The sequence below is a fragment of the Sorex fumeus genome, unplaced genomic scaffold (genome assembly GCF_029834395.1).
Source record: "Sorex fumeus unplaced genomic scaffold, SorFum_2.1 ptg000055l, whole genome shotgun sequence".
Classification (NCBI taxonomy): Eukaryota; Metazoa; Chordata; class Mammalia; order Eulipotyphla; family Soricidae; genus Sorex; species Sorex fumeus.
Window position 1 is genome coordinate 1,172,963 of NW_026606112.1, and position 20,534 is coordinate 1,193,496.

Sequence of the window (20,534 nt, forward strand, 5' to 3'; positions counted from 1 at the left end):
GAGTTTGGTCAGCACCTAGAGCAGGAATGGTACAGCCAGACTTTTTTTTTAACATCTCGTCCTTATTTATTTAGCCCATCATTATCCCAGAATTGTCTCTGGTTCCAGTGTGTAGCATTACACTTGCTGACAGAGTTCTAGTGATGTTTGTTTTTTTACTCCAATACCATGTTCCTTCCTAAAGATTACTTTTAGAGCAATCTGAGTGAGTGAGCATTGTCATTTTTTATTTACTTGGTCTACTTCCTAATTGGATAAGCAATTTCTTCAGATTATTTACTTATTTTGGTTTCGAGTGGAGGTGAGGGGGACACATCGGCTGTGCCCAGGACTTCCTCCTGGCTCTGCTCTCTGGGATCACTACTGGTGAGCTCGGGAGACTAACCATATGTGGTGTCGGGGAAATAACAGAGAATAATTCAAACTTTCATATGTGAACAAATGCCTTTGAAGTATGCATTTCAGGGCAGTTTTAAGAAGTAAGATAAAGGCTTAATTTTATCCTAGGTGAGTCAAGGTCAGTTCTGCTTGCGTTGGATCAGTTTGAAGGACAAGACTCTTTATATCTCTTGCTAGTATTACCTTTGCTTGTTTCTGTGTATTCCATAGTTTTATAAGATGATATTTAATTCGCACTTAAAACAGTGCTTCAAGTTTTTGTCTTTGTGGATTTTATCTCATTAAGTCCAAATTGGATATGATGGGTAACAGAAGAAGATTTATACGCACTTTCAATTGTGATGATTATTTTGTAGAGATCAGTTTCATCTGAGAGGCTCTTGTGCTTAAACTTATTATTAGATGGTTTCATTAGACTTTCTGTCAATTATCGAAGACATACACAGCAGTGTTTGGGAGGCCAGGGTTACTCTGCTGGTAGTTCTCAGAGTGGGGGAATTTGGTTCTGGAATCAAACTCAAGACCTCATGTACATCTTCCATCACTTGAGCCACATTCTAAGATCTTAAGATCTTATAATTTTTTTGGTAACCTTTCAACAAAATTGTTTTCTAGAGAATAAGTCAGTTTTATCAGTTATCTGAACTCCAGCGATAAATAACAAGCTTTATGTTCTATGGCTAGATTCTAAAAACAATGTGTATTGTGGGCTATGAACCTAGGTAACAGCATTGTCAATAATTTAGATACTGTTAGAATGAGCCAGTGAGCCAGATCTGACTTAATACACTCCAGCCCTCAAAAAAATCAGATAGGTGAGGGGCTACTCCCTGAGAAAAGGAATGTGTGAAATTGAGATCTAAAGGGGATTTGGGTTGAGTGAAGCATTGGCCAGCGGACTTAAACATTCTGACATGCAAAGACAAGTAATTAAAGAGTGTGTATCTATACCAGAGCTGCTTGAGCAGCTATCTCAGGAGAGTTCTCACAGACAGGATCAGTAAGGAGCTGTGGAATATCTTATGATCAGCATCAGTAATAGTGTTCAGACTCTGCCAGGGCTGGACCAGACCTACGGAGCCTGAGCACTGTGGATTTTAAGCTGCAGGACTCCAGGCCTGTCTCCTGGGGTGAGACCTGGAACTGCTCTCCACCACAGGAGTAGCTGTTAGAACCTTGGCAGAGAGTTCAGAGGCAGAAAGTATGGTGTACAGTGGGTACCCCGCCATTGTGATTTAAGAGAAGTCATGGGTGTTAACTTGGGGGCAGCTCAGTGCTGTAGACTTGAAAAGAGGTGCTTTGAAATGAGGCCCCATGTCATGGCCAGTACGGTAGAAGTGAAGAGCAGATGGACACTAAAGGAAGAGAAGGACCTCAGAAGACTTCAAAGCCATTTATGGTATATTTGTCCAAAATAACAGTTTTTATTTTGCATTTGTCCAGAATTCTGCATTTTTTTTGGTATATTGCTTACATCTAATTAATCTAATTAATCTAAGAAAAAAATGTTGACTAGTCAGGTATAACAAAGTTGGAATCTGATGTTTATGTCAGTTAATACTAATAAAGCTCGAACAATTTAAAATTTTTGGAAAAAAAGTCTAAATGAAAGAAAATCTGCTCATTCATTTGTTATGAGCCCCTCATGCTGTATACAGAATGTTGAAATGAAAATAATACTTAAATCAAACTTTCCTAGTGCTCAGATGAGCTATAAAGTGTTTATTGGTCACCATGTCTCCTGTTTGAGATGGTAAATGGCTTAGTAAGTGAATTGTTGCCTAAGTTAAGTTTTTAAAAATCAGTTTACTTTTAAATTGTAGAATTGTAAGTAGCTTTTAGTTTAATAAACCTGTCTAAAGATCCATCCCTTCTAAAGTGAGCAAATTTTACCACGGATAGTTTATTCTAGGTATTAGCATCTTTTTTTTTTCTAGAGCACTTTATTCTCATGTTACAATATATAATTTCCTGTCAGCTATATCACTAAAGCACTTTATTCTGATGATACAATAAATAATTTTCTGTCAGCTATAAAACTAAAAACTTTATTTTGATGATACAATAAATGATTTTGTCAGCTTTAAGCATGTATTTAAGTCTAAGTTTAAATATTTCCTACTGAAAACTGATTTTTTGAATGTGAAAAATTGGTTATCCTGTTATTGAATGACTTTTGTAAGCCTTTTTAGTTGCTGTCAATCATCATGTTCTACTTACTATACTAACTGCCATTCTTTCAGAATCAACTAAAAGATCATTTTCTTAACTTTTCAAAATCCATCTTTGAGTACTTCCCTTCTTCATGATTTTAAGTTCCCAGCCTCCCTGTGAATGCTTATTTCTGCCCCTTCTCTTGCTTCTGAAGCCATGTCCCAGAGCCCGAGGATTATGCTTGCTCTCCTGACGAATGGTAAGCTGCATGCACCTTCTGTCTCCTTGGTTCCTTTCAATGTTTTGCACTTTATTGGTTTCATTTTGCTTGATTTACATTCACTACTTTAGAGACAGGCGTTACCAATCAGGGAGAGTAACACTGGTATAAAATAGGTCTTGCTTAACATCCGTTTATTGCCTATGATTTCCTGTTGAAAAGCTGCTGGTCGTTTTATAAACATTGGGATTAAAGTCTCAGCTTGCTCGAGGCTTCCGTTGCGTGTCTGTAGTGAAGTCCAGGGTGGAGCACGTGAGTCCTTGACCATGGGCTGCCAGGGATTTCAGCGCTAGCTTCAGACGCGGTCCTGGGCTTTCAACTCCGCACTGCCACCTGCTGGCTATCTTGCCATACTTTGCAGAGCTTCAAAAAGAACCATGTTCTAACCCTGAAGGTTTTATTAATTTACTGGTTCTGTTTAAAGGTTAGGAAATGAAGTGTCTGGGAGAGAATGTTTGAAGAGTTACTGCCAATGATTAAAATTAACTGACCCTTAATTAATTTTAGAATTATTAAAGAAGGCATTTCGTAATTTCAATTTGGGTGCTTTGGGGAATTTGGTTTGTTTTATCTTAAAATACCCTTCCAGAAATGTGCACTAAGAGAAATTAGAGAGGTTCAAGCTTATTTTTGTGGGTTTTTTTAATAGTTCATCTTAATTTGGTGGCAAATCCAGTTTCAGAAAACATATTTCTTTAATGCTGATTAATAGCAGAAAATATTGTAGCATTTAAGTGGTCACTTTTGGTTTTTAGGTTGCACATGTGATTTATGAAATAAACTATATTTACAATATATATGGATGTTCAATGATATTTAAGACTTTCCAAGTGGAATTTATTTTAGTTGAGGAGGGCTTTGGTAACTATTTGCAGTCAGCCTTGCAGCCTGAGGTGAATAACTGAATTGTTTGGTTCCTGTGACACTGATGAGTCATCACACTTAAGCTAATGGCCTGGAGTGTCAGAGTTTGTGACACCCACACACTACTGAAGAATGTTAAGGATTTTTTAATGTCCTAAAGCATCTGAGGTAGGTGGATAATTCAAATTTGATAGTGTAGAGATACCTTTTTACATATTCCTTTGAGAATGAATGTAGTCAAAGTTTTGACTTTATTTTTATTTGTTGTTTTTCTATAACATAGTCAAGATTCTGCTAATTTTGAGATTAACACAGCACTATGGAACTAATAGAAATTTTCCTAAGAAGTCTTCTTTATATATGAGAAGGAAACTCTGTTCATCCCATTTTAATTAAGTTTAGATGAAAATGTTAAAACTTGTTCACTTACTCAGGTCATTTAAGATGTCTTTTAATATAAACTACCTCTTGACTTTTCTGTATAAAAGAGAGAAGATTCTTTTATCTGTTTTTCTTTTAATAAAACACCCTCTTGGAAATTCTCATTATTTGATATTCTAGACTAAGTAACAAAGAGCAGATGCCCCCTTCCCCACTTTTTAAATAAAGTGTATAGTTGTTCTTGAAGTTACATATGGATTTAGATATTAGTGGGTTTTTTGTTTATTTTGGTGACACACCCAGCAATTCTTGGGGCCTTTTCCTGCCTTAGTGTCCAGGGGTAACTAATGATGGTGCTCAGGAAACCAGGCAGTGCCACAGATTAAAAACAGCCAACTGCATGTAAAACTATGCACTCAGACAATTGAACCAAATAATTCTTTAAATTATATACCAGAGAAAGCTTTTTCAACATTCATAATAAAATGAGCCTTATTTTAAATATCTATGTAAATACCCCTTTTATTCAGTAACTGGCTTTAGTCTTGCAAAAGATGAAGAAACAGTTGTTTCCCTATCTTTTATAGCCTGGGTCTCATGCATCATCAAGAATATACTTTGGATTCTGACCACATGAGTACACCATTCTGATCCTGCTGGTATCCTTAAGCCACTTACTTTCTGCTTGCATATCCTTATCTGGTAGAAGCAGCATAAGGAAATTGTGAAGATTAATTGAGTTTTTTTTAATGTTATTTTTTCCCTCACATTTATTTCTCTTTAATTGAATCACAGGGTTGGAGCCATAGCACAGCAGGTAGAGCGATTGCCTTGCACGCGGCTGAACTGGCCGAGCCGGGTTGATCCATCCCTCTGCCCTCTCAGAGAGCCCGGCAAGCTACCGAGAGTATCTCACCCACACAGCAAAGCCTGGCAAGCTACCCCTGATGTATTTGATATGCCAAACACAGTAACAAGTGTCACAATGGAGACGTTATTGGGCCTGCTTGAGCAAATCAATGAACAATGGGTGGACAGTGACAGTGACAATTGAATCGCAATGATATACACATTTACAAAGTTGTTTATGATTGGATTTCAGTCATATAATGTTCCAACACCTGTCCCTTCACCAGTGTTCTTTTCCTACCACCAATGGTCCCAGTTTCTCTCCTGTCCCTCCTCCACACAATTCCACTGCCTGCCACTATGGTAGGCACTTCTCTCTCTCTCTCTCTCTCTCTCTCTCTCTCTCTCTCTCTCTCTGTCTTTCTCTCTCTCTCCTTTTGGGCCTTATAGTTTGCAATACAGTTAATGAAAGGTTATCAGTTACATCCCTTTACCTGTGTACTTCACCTCACAGGGTTGTGGCAAGCTTCCAACCAATGACCTGTCCTGCTGGCCTCTGTTTACGCTCACCTTGGATATTAGTCTCATACTATATGTATGTATGTATATATATTTGTATACATATATCCCACAAATGAATGCAGTCATTTTATATATGTCCCTCTCCTTCTAACTCATTTCACACGACATGATTGAGTTGTGTTTTTTTGAAGCGCTAAGAGTAACATCTGGACATAATAGCTCATGTAGGGCCATAGCTCTGGTGTCTCACCTACTGCTGACAACATATTTGAGAAGATGATCATTTTTAAAGTTGATAAATTGTATACAAAGGAACTAATAAGTAACTGGCCTTAAAATATACAGCCAGTAAACATGGGAGCCCAAGTTAAAACCTCACTTGGCCTCATTAGAAAGTAGGTGCTGGTTACTTGGTACATTTTATGGAGAGGTCAAATCCAGTGATGCTCAAGGGTTAATTACTCCTGACTCTGCACTCAGGAATTATTCTTGTTGATGCTGGGGGACAATATATGATGCCAGGGATTGAACCCATGGTACAAGGCAAATGCCCTCCCAGCTGTACTGTTGCTCTAGCCCCTCTATTGAGATTTTTTATGAGCGGTAAAGAATCCCTGCTTTTAGAATGCGAGACTTCCTTACAATATTAAAGTCATTTTTGTCTTCATTTCTTGCTTCCTGAAGGTGTTAAGTGCTGCTAACTGACTTAGGACAGGTAGCATGGGGAGGAGAGATGAACTGGAAAGAGACAATTTAGTGATGTGAACTGCCACTTCCAATTGGTTTCATGTTACCAATGAAGGCAAGTTCAAAAGTGTGGTCCTGGGTGACTCCTGGGCTCCAGGTCCTTCATGACATCTTTATGCTGCTGGTCTTGTGGAGTGAAGTAAAATGCAGTGAAAAGCAAAACCCGAAAGGGCTTTCCTCTCTGTCTGCAGAAGGGCCACTTTTCCATGTGATTTGTATTGAATTTCAGGTGTACAACCTGTGACCCAGAGGAATTTTACTTCCCTATTTGCTCATATGCACCACACACTGTCACAACACACAGAAGTATTTAACATTTCAACGTATGTTGATAATTCTGCACATTTACGCTTACTCAGATCTAAAGGCAGCCTACTCAGCCTTTCTCATACTCTCTCTTGACATTAAAGATAATTGGATGATGTCTGAATCCTGTTCCCATGTATGGCCACATAAATACTTTATAGAGATAAAAGTCTTTTCCCGGCCAGTAGCTACTTACTTCCCAACTGGTATAGTTATCTTGTTACTGGCAAGTTCTATCAGCTAATATATATAGTTACCTAACATGACATATAGTTTACTCGTTTTCTGTTAGAAATCTATCGGTGTGGCCAGAGAGGTAGTATAGCGGGCAAGGATCTCGCCTCTAATGGGGTCAGCCCAGGTTCAAACCCCAGCATCCCATATGGTCCTCTTAGCTCACCAGGAGTGATTTTTGAGTGCAGAGCCAGGAGTAACCCCTGAGCACCAGCAGATGCTGGTGCTTCCAAAGCAAATAAAATAAAAATCTACCGTTGTCTCAGATATGAGAGATTGAGGATTGCAGAGGAGAGGGCAGGGGAAATCTGTTTATTCTCCACATTTCTGTTATTTTCCAAAACAACTTTTTCATGACTACTTTTCTTCTTTTTCTAATGATAATCATGGGAACTTACAAATATAAGTAAAAGTAAATTTATCCATCCACATGCATAAATAATATTTAACTCAAACAACCTCAGTTCATCTATACACCTTTTCCCCACTATTACAAACAAACACTGTTCTCCCATTGTTCATCGATTTTGCTTGAGCGGGCCCCATAACATCTCCATTTTGAGACTTGTTACTGTGTTTGGCATACTGAATACGTCACTGGTAGCTTGTCAGGCTTTGCCGTGCGGGCAAGATACTCTCGGTAGCTTGCCGGGCTCTCCGAGAGGGGCGGAGGAATCGAACTCAGGTGGGCCGCTTGTAAGGCAAATGCCCTACGGCTGTGCTACTATGATGCAATAACATTTTTTTGTTAACTACTTATATAGTTCTGTATTATGTATCTGAATATAAGATCTATTCGATCTCATCATTTGTTTTTTTCCCTTCAGATGCTAGTTACCTTTCAATTCTCTAGGGGGAATTACCTTAATGTGTCCTCTACTTAAGTCACTTTACTCTGACTTTTAATGTCACAGTGTCACTGGAGTATTTTCTGCCCACTTTCATTTTCTCATATTGTTTTGATCTATAGTCCTCTCTGAAGTGAACAGCATTTATTTATTCTGCTGCAACAGCAAAGATCACTTAACAGTATTCCAGGTATGACTGTATAATAATGAGATCCAACACATCCAAATTAGTGTTAGTTTTCTGGTAACTTACTGCAGCCAGGCAGCCATTTCACAGTGTTTTCACAGCTCCTCTTTTGTAATTGTCTTCAGAAACTGATCTATACTGAAAGCAGTTCACATTCCTTTGGTCACAAATAGTGTCAAACAGCAATCCTATTGAATAAAATCACATATTCCTATTCCTGGACTTGACTGGAGCAGATTCCAAGAGCAACTCTTTCCCCCATTCCCCTTCCAAGAATTAAATATTCTTTTCAAGAGTGTTGATTTGGAACCAGTAGTACCATTCAAAAACAGAAATAGATGGATTCAGTTCCCAGCACCGCCACTAGGAGGAAAAGGGGGTAGAGGCTAACAGATGGGGGAGGCTGAGAAGTGACATCATGGTCAGTGTAGAGGTGCAGTTAGGTTATAGCCAAAGCATTATCATGAACACAATAATAACTATGTTACTTAAATAGAGACAAAAATTCTTGCTTTTTTTAATGGTGACACTGCGTTGCCTTCACATGTGTACTTTAAATGGTCTATATAGTCCATATGTCATACAGGAAAATTGCTAATATGGATTTAACCATATGCTTTCTGAATTTTCTCTATTTTTGCTATGGTGAATTTTCCTTTGGTGTTATCTGGAAATTACTCTTTTTAATGTATCAGTTTTTAAATGAGCTTACAGAAAAAAAATCGCACAACATTTGTGATTTATAGGCCTGCTGACATTAACTCTCCACTTTACTGTTGTTTTTTGGTTTTAATTCTTTTACAAAGCATCTGTGAAAAATATTAGCAGGCTGTTGGTGCTGGCTTGCATTTTGTATAAGCATTTGGCAAATGGGTATCCTTTTGTCATCTGAGAATTGAAACCATTATCTTGCCTTTTATGCAGGACAATGACATGAGCTGCCTAATTCTATTCACTTTTATTTTAAAAGTAAACATTTTATGGGGCAGAGAGATATAACAGGGGGTATGGCACTTGCTTCACACATAACTGACCTGGATTCGATGCCCAGCACCACATATGGTCCCCCAAGCCTGTAAGAAGAGATCCCTGAGCACAGGGCCAAGAGTAAGCCTTGGACACTGCTGGGTGATGCCCCCAAACAAAAAAAATAAAGTGCATATTTCATAACATTCCAGGGAGAGTGAGAGTTATGTTTTGTTTGTTGTCTTTTGTTTCATGCTTTTTGGGAGAAGAATTCCCCTTGGTAGAAACCTCCATTGACAGGTGACTGTATCCAGGCAAACCATCCTTAATTATAGTGCATTTGAAAGATATCAATTATAGTAAATATAATTTGTGCAATGAAAAAATTACTGGTGAGATTAATAACTTATCGTCAGATGTTTAAAAGCTTTTAGTGGGAAGTTCATTAGAAAGAATATGGTCCTCTACATGTAAAATGTATTATGACTTTCCTTGATGTTTCTATTTATCTAATAAAATGTATTAACTCATGAAAATATAATTAGTGAATATATTAACAGTAAGGAAATTTTATTGAGCTTTCCACCGAGATGAAATTTTTTAGGAATTTGCAATACTTAGAGGAAGAACATGCTGATTTCTTCTGTTTGACCATTTCAAACTCCTGAACTTTCTCACCAACTAGATAAGGGGTGAGAGAAAAAGGAAGAAAAAGGAATGGTGGTGATGATGATGATGTTTTTACTCTGGTTCCTGGGGATTTTTTAAAAATAATTTTACCCCCTATATCCTAATAAATGCGCAGTGTATAATTATTTTGAAAAGTAGTAGCCCTAACTATCCTATGTTAATAAAAATATATTTACCATAAACATTCTAACCTTCTTTATCAGTTTATAGGCAATTTTTTCAGTGTTTTCCCCCTTATTTTTAAGTGACTATTTTAAAAACTGAAATTTGAGGTTTAAATTATTGATATCGATACACTCTTACCTGTAAAAATTGTGGGTAAAAATTTTGTGAATTTTAGTTATTTGCTACAGAACTTATTTTTTTCTCAATGAATTCATCGTGAAATTTTATTTATGCATGAAAGATTCGATGTCTTTTTTCCTACTGATGATAATCTCATTGAAATTGTCCACTGTGTGCTTGATATTTTTGCTTCAGTGTTGTGTGTTCTTCCTCAGAATCTCAGCATTTTGATTTTAAACTGAATGGTCGCAGAATTGATCATAGGTAGATTGTAGAAGCAATTCTGACTCTATTTGATTCATATGTAGTGAATAATATTCGCAAATCTGAAAATAACCTCAGTACAAAAAAATCTCACCTATCTTTGAGTTGTTCTCATATATACAAGGCAAACATAGTTGTTAGTGATTTGCATAAATTTATACTCTATGCTTTTATATTTCATATAATAATTATACAGCACTTGTTAATACATTGAGATTTCCTCATAGGTAAAGTAAAAAAGTATTTGTATAATTTCTATTTATTTTTAAAAATTTTAAATTCAGAGGAGAAATAGAGGTAGAAGAATTTTAATTCTAGGACTTTTGAACAAACCTGTTGCATTCTTTTAATTTTTTTGAAATGTCATGTGACTATAATATAGGTTTATATTCCCGTAACTATAAAATAAGAATTTTTTCATTGTATCATGAAAGTCTGTCTTATTTTAGGGTGTTTGAATATACTTTATGATTTAGCTATGAAATCTGTGTTGTCTTTTTTAGAAATGCAGTTAAAATCAATTAATATTAATCTAAAAGAATTTACAGGCATGATCATTTATTTTTAAAACTAGTTACAAATAAATTAGTAGTTTTGTGTAAATGAATTTTCTTCCTTTCTACTCCTTTAGGCAGAACTCACAGTTTGGAGATGAAAGAACATTTAGTGATTCATCATTGTTGGAAAACCTCCAAAATAATCATGTAAGTGACATAAAATCACTATCTTTCCTTTTAGAATAAAATTTCATTTCTCTGTATTATAGTCTCCATATTATTCATTTTAAAAGTTTCATGATCAGTTTTAATTATTAATCTTCAGGAACTCTAAAACATTATTATTTGGTCAGTATAAACTCGAGTTCGATTTCTCTTCCCCTCTCAGGGAGCCAGGTAAGCTACCGAGAATATCTCACCTGCACGGCAAAGCCTGTCAAGCTACCCGTGACGTATTTGATATACCAAACATAGTAACAAGTCTCATAATGGAGACGTTACTGGGCCTGCTCGAGCAAATTGATGAACAACGGGAGGACACTGCTACAGTATAAACTCAAAATTGTTAGAAATTTAGTTTTCAAATAATAATTCCATCCCTTCAAAATATTTCATAAAAATGAAAATTAATAGTAATTCTAAAGCTTTGTATGTAATGACTCACAACTTCAGAATATCTGTAGAAATGAACAGACAGTTCAAAATTCTAGGCAGTGCAAAGTCTATATAACTTCAGCTGCCACCCAGTGACTATACTCTGCTTAAGAAATTTCCACCTCTTATTAAAATCCCATGAGATCAAGTGATAGGTCTTCTTGTGTTCAAATCCCAGATTTTTTTTCTCATAATCACTGGAACGAACACGTAAGAGGTGAAACACAGAGATTGAAATAATAATGCAGAGAAAAGATGTAAAATAAGTTTGATTTCTGCAATCAACACAGAGGCTGAGAATCAAGAGCCTTCTGAACCCCTAGGAAAGGGAGAACTGGACTTTGTAGATTAGCTAAGAACAAAGAATATCATTAAGATTAGAAGTGAGTTTCTTCTAGCAAGGTTTATTCCGAGTACATGGCTGGAAGCTTGGTCAAAATCCCATTATGTGTGCAAGATCTTTCGGAGCTGTGAACACCAAGTGACGTTATCTTTCCATAAAGGGAGTTCACAGACAGCCCGTGAGAATCTAATTTAGAAGACTTGGGCCAGATGGATTTTAACCCACAAAACTCCAGCTTTTAGGTTATTCTAACAGTGGCAATACTTGAGTTTATAGTCATTCTCCTCTTATTTTTTAAATTGAGTCACCATGAGATACACTATTACAATGCTGTTCATGATCAATTTTCAGTCACATAATGTTCCAACACCCATCCCTCCACCAGTGTACATTTCCCACCACCAATGATCCCAGTATCCTTTCTGCCAACCCCTTCCCAACAGCCTGCCCCGCCCCCTCTCTCTCTGTCTCTCTCTGTCTCTGTCTCTCTTTCTCTCTCTCTCTCTCTGTCTCTCTCCCTCCCCCTACCCTTTTGGACATTATGGTTTGCAATATAGGTACTGAGCGTTTATCATGTTTGTTCTTTTACCTACTTTCAGCACGTAGTTTTTATCCAGAGAGATAATTTCCAACTATTATTGCCATAGTCATTCCCCTAAAATTTAGGGGACCCACACAACCCACCGCCCCTCCTCAGTGCATAACACCTTCACTTTTTTTCCCCCTCTTTCTTTTGGTCTTTGGACCACACCCAGCAATGTTCAGGGGTTTCTCTGTCTCTCTGTTCAAGAATCATTCCTGACTCTGTCCAGGGAACCATATGGATTCGAACCAGGTCATCCTGTGCAATGCAAATGCCCTACCTGTTGTACTATCTCTCCAGCCCTTACCTGTGATCTTAAGAGGGAAAAAGTAGTGAAATTACTCTCATTAGTGTCAAAATGCTCAAAGGAGAGGACCAAACAGTGTGTTTCTTTCTTGCAGCCCACCGCACCTATAATATGTGAATTTCTTACAATGATGGCAGTTTGTCACACAGCTGTACCAGAACGAGAAGGGGACAAGATCATTTATCAAGCAGCATCTCCAGGTCAGTTAAGCTTTTGTGAAGTACTAACCAATGGAAAATTGTTCTGACATTTGGGATTCTCTCACAAAAACAATTTTAATTCAAAAAAGCTAAATAATCAAGTTTTTTTTTTTCCAACTTTTGTTTCTGCACCGTGATTTTCAATACTGTTAAGAGCAGTTTCAGGCCTAAGGTGTTGTGGTTCCACATTCACTTCCAGAGTATCAGGGTCCTTCCACCAGTGTTTCAAGCTTCCCCCATACAACAGATCTACCTACCCTTTGGCTGGTTCAGTTAGGCAAGCTGATTCTCAGATTTGTTACCTTTGGCCCCTTGTTATTCCATTACTGTGTTTCTTTATATTCCACTTATGCGAGAAATCATCTTGTTTGTTGCTCTCCTTTCGAATGAGTTGACTTAGCAAGATGCCCTCTAGTTCCTTCCACATGCCAGTACATTGCAGGATTTTACCTTTTCTTACAGATTCTTAGTATTCATTGTGCATATATGCCATGATTTCTTTATTCCTGAATAACATTTGGATATTAAACAAAAAAAATTTTTTTGTATGTGGCTCTGGATAAGATCTCTGGCACCATATACTATTCTGTCAAGCCCATCCAGGGAGAGACCCCCCCCCCAATCCAAGAATAGTCCCTGAGCACAAATGTGGTTCAAAAACAACAAGAAACAGATTTACTAATTAGAAAAGCCTTGAATTTCAGAACTAGATACATTAAAATTATAAATGTTTATTTAATTAATATTTCATTTTTATGTAAATTACTTGGAAATTCAAGTTGGATTCACACAAGTGATAAAATAGGATAGTATTCTATATGCAGAGAGTAAGTTCTCCCTTTATAAGTTCTAAAAATGAATTACTACTCATAAGCTGATTTTTTAATATGAGCAAAGACAGGAAAAGGAAGATTCATTTGCTTGAATAGGATGCATTTTAGAATACTAATGTTGCTTTCCACTTTTGGAAATGATAATCAGGAAGCTATTTATTTGGAGGAGGAATTATGTACATTTGAGGGAATTCTGCTGGGAGAAGATTTTAGGAAAGGAGAAACGCTTTGGAGATCTTTGTTATAAGTGTTTCAAATAACATTCTTACTCAACATGTGTGTTTGTTCCTAGAAAATGCACCGAATTCCTAAAAAGCGTAAGATATGTTACATCTCTGGGAGGGTGTGGGACTCAGTGGTAGAGCCACATGCTTTGCCTGTGACCCCGGGTTCAATCCGAAGTAGTACAAAAGAAGAAAAGCAATATTACATCATGTAGTTGGCGTAGAAACTTTGTGAATGTTGTCCTGTCCCAAACCCTGTCTTCATCATCAGGAAGGTTTGCAATAGCATAGAAGGAAGTAAATGTATAAAATTAAGAATTGATTTTCACTTCATTTTGAATGTAATCAATAGCTTTTCTGCATTCTGTATTAGGAGGAAAGGCATGAAAGTTAAGGCCTTTTGTTTTAAGAAAGATTTCTCAGAAAATATGCTGGAACAAAGGTTGCACTTAAATTACACTTCTCGGGTGTATATGGCTAACATTCAACTTAATTTTTGATAGTGTAACCCAGGGATCTACACATGACTCAGATTGATAAGCATATTCTACTCATTAACTGTGGCTTGTCATCTTATTTCAAGAAGCAGTTCAATAACATGCGCCAAGAAAAAACAAAAACCATAAAACTTTGCAGCTTTTTTTAGCATTAAACAGAAAACAAAGTGTGAGGAATGTGTTTCTCTTGTATTTGGGACCATCCTCGCCCCCTGCATAATTTACTTTTGTGTTTTTTCTAAACAGATGAGGGAGCATTGGTCAGAGCAGCCAAGCAATTGAATTTTGTTTTCACTGGAAGAACCCCTGACTCCGTGATTATAGATTCAGTAAGTTATTTCTCGTTATGAATTTCTGTTTCATCAAAGCAATATATGTGCATAGACTTAAACTAAAAACGCTGCCCCCAAACTCATAACAAAGTAGAATTTTCATTTTCTAGTCCTTCTCTCCAAAAGTGACCACTTTCCATGCTTTCAGCCATTTCTTCAAGCATGTATATACATCATCAGATCTTCCAAAGCATGAAATTTTGTTATGTGTGTGGATTCTTCCATTTTAGATCTGCATCTACTGACTGTCTGTACTGTTATGAAGATTTATCTCTCCTGCACTTAGGAGAAAAGGAACAACATTCAAAAGATAAAGACCTGGCTCCCTTGCCTATGAGAGCTATGATAAACTATATCAGGTCTTTCACAAGAACTTATTACTTAAGGCTTGTCTCCTCTAGTGGCACCAAAGAATACACACAGGCTATAAAAATAAATCATGAAGACAAAAAAGTTGTTGCAGGCAATCTTTTTTACTTTATTTTCAATTTTGGACCACATCTGACTGTGCTCTGGGAGCACTACTGGCTGTGCTTGGGGAACAACATGTGGAGCCTCGTAACAAAACTGGGTTGACCTTGTGCAAGGCAAGCGCCTTGCCACTGTACTATCTCTCCAGCCTCATCTTATAATTTAAGACAATAATTTATTGGTGTCGTGAGTTTTATTAAAAAGTACGTAGTGACCAATGCTGTAGTACTTCCAAAAAGTATAGAACACTGTACAATTTTGTTCTATTACCAGGTTGAGCAGATAGTTCAAAGGGCTGAGACCTTTGAGCCCCGGCACCCCAAGTGTTGGCATAGGACCTTTTGGTTGTTTGTATTTTAGCATTTAATGTAGTTTGGTATTTGGGGAAGGTTGAAAATTAAATGTGGATATTCAGTCTTCCATCTTACCCTAAAAGTTAGTAAGTTCAATTAAAGATAATTTCTCTTAGAAGAAACTTATTTGTTTATGTTGACTTTTTAAAGATGTTATTCAAACTTCATGCTAATGTTTATTTCCAAGAAGCCAAACCTGCTTTCAGCTTCATGTGATCATTTCTTCCTTTTCATTGTAGCTGGGGCAGGAAGAACACTATGAATTACTCAATGTACTAGAGTTCACCAGGTAAGGCTCAGTTATTTGTGTGTATAAGATTTCTATCATTTTTATTTTTTCCCCTTTTAAAAGCCTGGAAAGTAGATTTTGTTTCTATTTGAGTTCATTTGAACAAAAATTTGCATTATTATCTTTAGTTATAATTATAGTTTTCGATTGTCATTGAATTATAGCTTTAAGTTGGTCTACAGACAAATTACGAACAGCTTTCTCAGAAGTATAGCAAAGTATAATTCCTGGAGTCAGTGTGAAAATATTTTTGAAGATGGCTGTGTGTACCACAACTTCTGATGCTTGAGACATCCTCTCCCTATCTCCAATTTTGAGAGAGTGCTCAACCATACTTTCCTCCATAGGATCTATCCTTGGGAAACATTAAGCCAGTTTTTTCAATTCAGTATTATTTGCAGTATATTCCCTAATGCACTAGAATATGTGTGTTTAACTCAAAGATTTTTACTAAATAGTATCACCAAAACTTTTAAATATTTCTGCTCACTAGCTTTGTCATATGAATTCAATTTTTCGCAATGCAGTGGTTTTCAATAATCACTGAAAAATAAGAACTCTGAAAACCTAAGTCTGTCTGTGGAGTGCTAGGGTTTACTTATATGTATAATTAGTTTTGTACATAAAAATCAATTATTATCTTAATAAAATTCAGAGCACATCATATATCTTATAAAATATAATATGGATGATTTTTCTTAACTGAAAATATTGACCCATAATTCTCATCAAGCTACCCATGACGTATTCGATATGCCAAACACAGTAACAATTGTCACCATGGAGACAATACTGGGCCCGCTCAAGCAAATCGAGCAAAATTCTCATCTACCCTCGTGGGTATTTATATTCAGGGATTTCTAGGAGTTTATAAAGTTTTTCTCTAGACCGGCAGATGATCCCTGGCAACTTAACAACAAATTATTATTACTTTCAGAGTTATTCAACCAGACACTCAGGAGAAGTTTTTTGTGTTTGTGCAGAAAGATAGAGCTTATAATTAAGGCACACTTATTTTTTTTCACGTATTAAATTGTGTACAGCCTGAAAGACATCTAGAGGCATAATCTCAGTATGGTGACACATTATTGAAAACTCTTTCTTTCAGTGCTCGCAAAAGAATGTCTGTGATTGTCCGCACTCCATCTGGGAAATTACGACTTTACTGCAAAGGAGCTGTAAGCTTTTGTTTTTGTCTTTAACACTTTTGATTTACGATGGTTTGTAACGTGTATGTTAAGCATTTGCTATGGAAATGTAACACAGATGTTTAGCATGAAATTGCTGACATCCACTTCTGTTGGTATTTTATAGTAACAGTGGAGAGTCTCTGCTGGTGAAATGTGGGATTCCTTCTGGGTAAATTTCTTGCGTCGAAAAGATTTGCCTGGGTTATTTATATAATTCAGTTTTTATACATAATATTCGAGATTTATGTTACAAAAATTGGTTCGAGGAAAATGAAATACATAAAATCAAATACAATTTACAGTTTATTAAAATGTGATCCAGACCAATTTGAATGTAATTGTTTAAAGACCATAGATTGAGGGGTGGTGAGCGGACCACGTCACTGCATGATTTCATCATGTGGTGACTTCTATTTGTCTTGCTTTGTTTTTGATATTATAAATTTCTTAGTGTTGGTTGACCATGGTATATTGAAATTGACAGCAATGATAATATGTCATGAATATTCCTAGTTAGAATATGTTTACAGCTGTTGAAAAATTATGTTTCCTGCCAAAGCATTTTTTGCCCTTAAAATGAATGATTAGTATTTTTCTTCTTGATTATCCTTTCTAACTACCTAGTCTATTTGGACAAACCAGGTAACATAACAACTTGGAGCTTTTCCATTTTAAATATATATGTGCTTTCCAGTTTAAATATATGTGTGAGAACTTCAGTTTTAAATATAATCCACAACATCATTGGATCCCATTTGGAGACTGAACTTACTAAGAAATTCAAATTTGTTGTTTTAATTCCTATGCAGAAAATGTTCTTAGAGCCTTGCTTTTAGAACATTGAAATGCTATTTTTGAATGTCTTGGTTTTAAAGCATAATGCACAGTGAGTAGGTGTTTGTCTTGCATGCAGCCAACCCGGGCAATCCGGGTTCGATTCCTCCGCCCCTCTCGGAGAGCCCAGCAAGCTACCAAGAGTATTTCGCTTGCACGGCAAAGCCTGGCAAGCTGCCCGTGACGTATTTGATATGCCAAACACAGTAACAAAAAGTCTCACAGTGGAGACGTTACTGAGCCTGCCTGAGCAAATCGATGAACAACGGGAGGACAGTGACAGTGACAGTGATGTTGTATGAATTTAGTTTAAGAATTCCTTTGGTTTTGGACTAAAACACCTAACATTTACTCAGGCACATTTTATCTTCTGGCCTTTGAACTGGATTTTGAAGATATGAAGAAAAGACCCAGAAATTTTCAGGATAGTTTAAGACTAGTCAAAGAAATAAATACAAGATACAATTTAAATGCAATGTTGTTACATTAAAAAGCTCATTCACATCCCAGGAACAATTCAGTGTTAAGGGACTACAGAGTACCCTTAAGTTGTCCCATTTGAAATAGTATGGGCTCAATTCTCTATGTCTAATTCATAGCCTTTTTTTCTTAGTTTTGAGTGATCTTCTCTTTAGAAACTGGGGAGTTAGAGTGATGAAAAACTAAAAACATTGAACTCCCTTTTTAAATAATCTTAAAGATGTTCACACATATTGACCAGTACAGTGTGTGTGCATACATTCACACAGATACAAATTTGCCTACTTCCAAATTAGCTATGAAGTAGGTTTAAATAGTAAGATAACGTAAAATAAAAAACAGCAAGGTTTGTTTAAGAAACACTTGTTGTTTGGGAGTAAATGGCAGAATTTAAGGTTAGAACTTGATAATATGCGGGTGATGAGTGAAAATTTGGGCTAGTACTACTATTATGTTTCTGTCTGACTAGCTGTGCATACTAAATGATACCACTTACCAAGAGAGAGGGTAGGATGCTCGTAAGACAGAGATGCCTGGATTTTTCACATGGAGGGGAAATCTAGGGTACATATACAGATTTTGAAGTTAATGGATATAGCTGGAAACAGAGGATAACTTAGTTTCCAGGAAGAAGGACTGGAGAGATAGCAGTGCAGGAATGGAACTTCCCTAGCATGCAGGCAACCCAGGTTCTGTCCCTAGCGTTCCATCTGACCCCCTGAGTACTGCTAGTTGTGATTCCTGAGTGCAAAGCCAGGAGTAATCCCTGGGTATCTCTGGGTGTGGCCCCGAAACAGAAATAAAATAAAATAGTTTCCAGGAAGATATCAGAGGATGACACTATTACGTGAGAGGATGGGAGGATAAAGGTAAAATGTAAGATAATCCAGGAAGGAAGACTGAATTTGAGAAAGTGTCTAAGGACCCTGTGGATTCCATGGAAGAGCGAATTTTCCTTATAGTGACAAGTGCAACTTAAAAGCCTTAGTAATTTGTCATTTAAGTAATCATCTAATATATCTTCCAATCAGAGAAATTTTGTATGTTCTTATGTTGATATAACGTCTCTATTCCAATATCATGGAGATATATCATGGATATATCATGCATGAATATATAGCATGAAGAATAAACAAGAATCACTGGATTTTGAACTGGATTTTGAAGATATGAAGAAAAGACCCAGAAATTTTCAGGATAGTTTAAGACTAGTCAAAGAAATAAATACAAGATACAATTTAAATGCAATGTTGTTACATTAAAAAGCTCATTCACATCCCAGGAACAATTCAGTGTTAAGGGACTACAGAGTACCCTTAAGTTGTCCCATTTGAAATAGTATGGGCTCAATTCTCTATGTCTAATTCATAGCCTTTTTTTCTTAGTTTTGAGTGATCTCAAAACACCGGGAAAACACCCTTTCCCCTCCGGGCAGGCTTGGTGGCGCGGTTTAACACATAGTCCATTTGCTTTTCTGCTCCAAGCGGCTGGTTCTCTGTGCTACAAACAGTATAAACATTTTGTCCAGTTAAAATGGGATTAGAAAATCAAAACAGTACATTACACCAAATCTTTTTTTTTTTTTTTTTTTTTTTTTGCTTTTTGGGTCACACCCGGCGATGCTCAGGGGTTACTCCTGGCTCTCAGGAATTGCTTCTGGAGGTGCTCAGGGGACCATATGGGGTGCTGAGAATCGAACCTGTGTCGGCCATGTTGGCTGCGTGCAAGGCAAACACCCTACCCGCTGTGCTATCGCTCCAGCCCCCATTATGCCAAATCTTGAGCTGAATAGACTTGGGAGTCAGGAAGCAATGACTTGTTTTTGGTTCCTATGGGACAATGAGAGTACTTCCTGTCAAATGCAGGTCATCTTTGAAATGTGAGAATGGTGAGCTTTGCACTCAATATAAGAGTTTAAGGAAGTCTTGTACCAGCTTGTGCTAGGAGTTACATAAAACCACTCTGAATGCATGTGAAAGGAGATCAAGCACTGTAAACAAATAGAGTGTGAGTCCATTCCAGATAAAACAGAGAATGTTTAGAGCTGAAGATAATGAAGATGTTGCAGTCATTTTAATCAAACAAAAATGCAGGTGCGGGGAGGAAGATGTATATAATACAAAGCAGAATCCATATATGTATCTGAGAAAAATCATTAGTAAATGTAATGAACTCTAGATGAGATATTGCTGAACGGCTCAGGTGAAATTAGTGATTTAGAGGATAGTGGTAAATTGTTCATCTAGAATTGTGGTCTTCAAATACCAGCCCATAGACAAGTACCAGTCTGTAGGTATAGAAAGGTTGCAAACAACTCGTCTACCACCTTCATTATAACTGCTGTTCTGTGAATGTCAATGCAGGACAAGTGCAGTTTACAGGTAGCAGGGTTGCAGAACACAGACCTCGAACACGGCACAGAGTTACTGACTGTGGATAAATGGCTTACTTTTTTTTGCCTTTTCACTGGT

The 20,534-nt window shown here is 36.9% G+C and overlaps 1 protein-coding gene across 3 annotated transcripts in view; it reads left to right on the plus strand.

The window, feature by feature from the left end:
* ATP8A1 (ATPase phospholipid transporting 8A1) overlaps positions 1–20,534 on the plus strand; it is a 244,009-nt gene that overhangs the window by 83,260 nt on the left and 140,215 nt on the right. For all 3 annotated transcript variants that reach the window (XM_056125630.1, XM_056125629.1, XM_056125631.1), the window contains 6 exons: positions 2,768–2,812; positions 10,608–10,680; positions 12,455–12,560; positions 14,361–14,443; positions 15,510–15,559; positions 16,668–16,737. In XM_056125630.1, the coding sequence (XP_055981605.1) occupies positions 2,768–2,812; positions 10,608–10,680; positions 12,455–12,560; positions 14,361–14,443; positions 15,510–15,559; positions 16,668–16,737 (427 nt within the window). The remainder of the gene's footprint in view (positions 1–2,767; positions 2,813–10,607; positions 10,681–12,454; positions 12,561–14,360; positions 14,444–15,509; positions 15,560–16,667; positions 16,738–20,534) is intronic.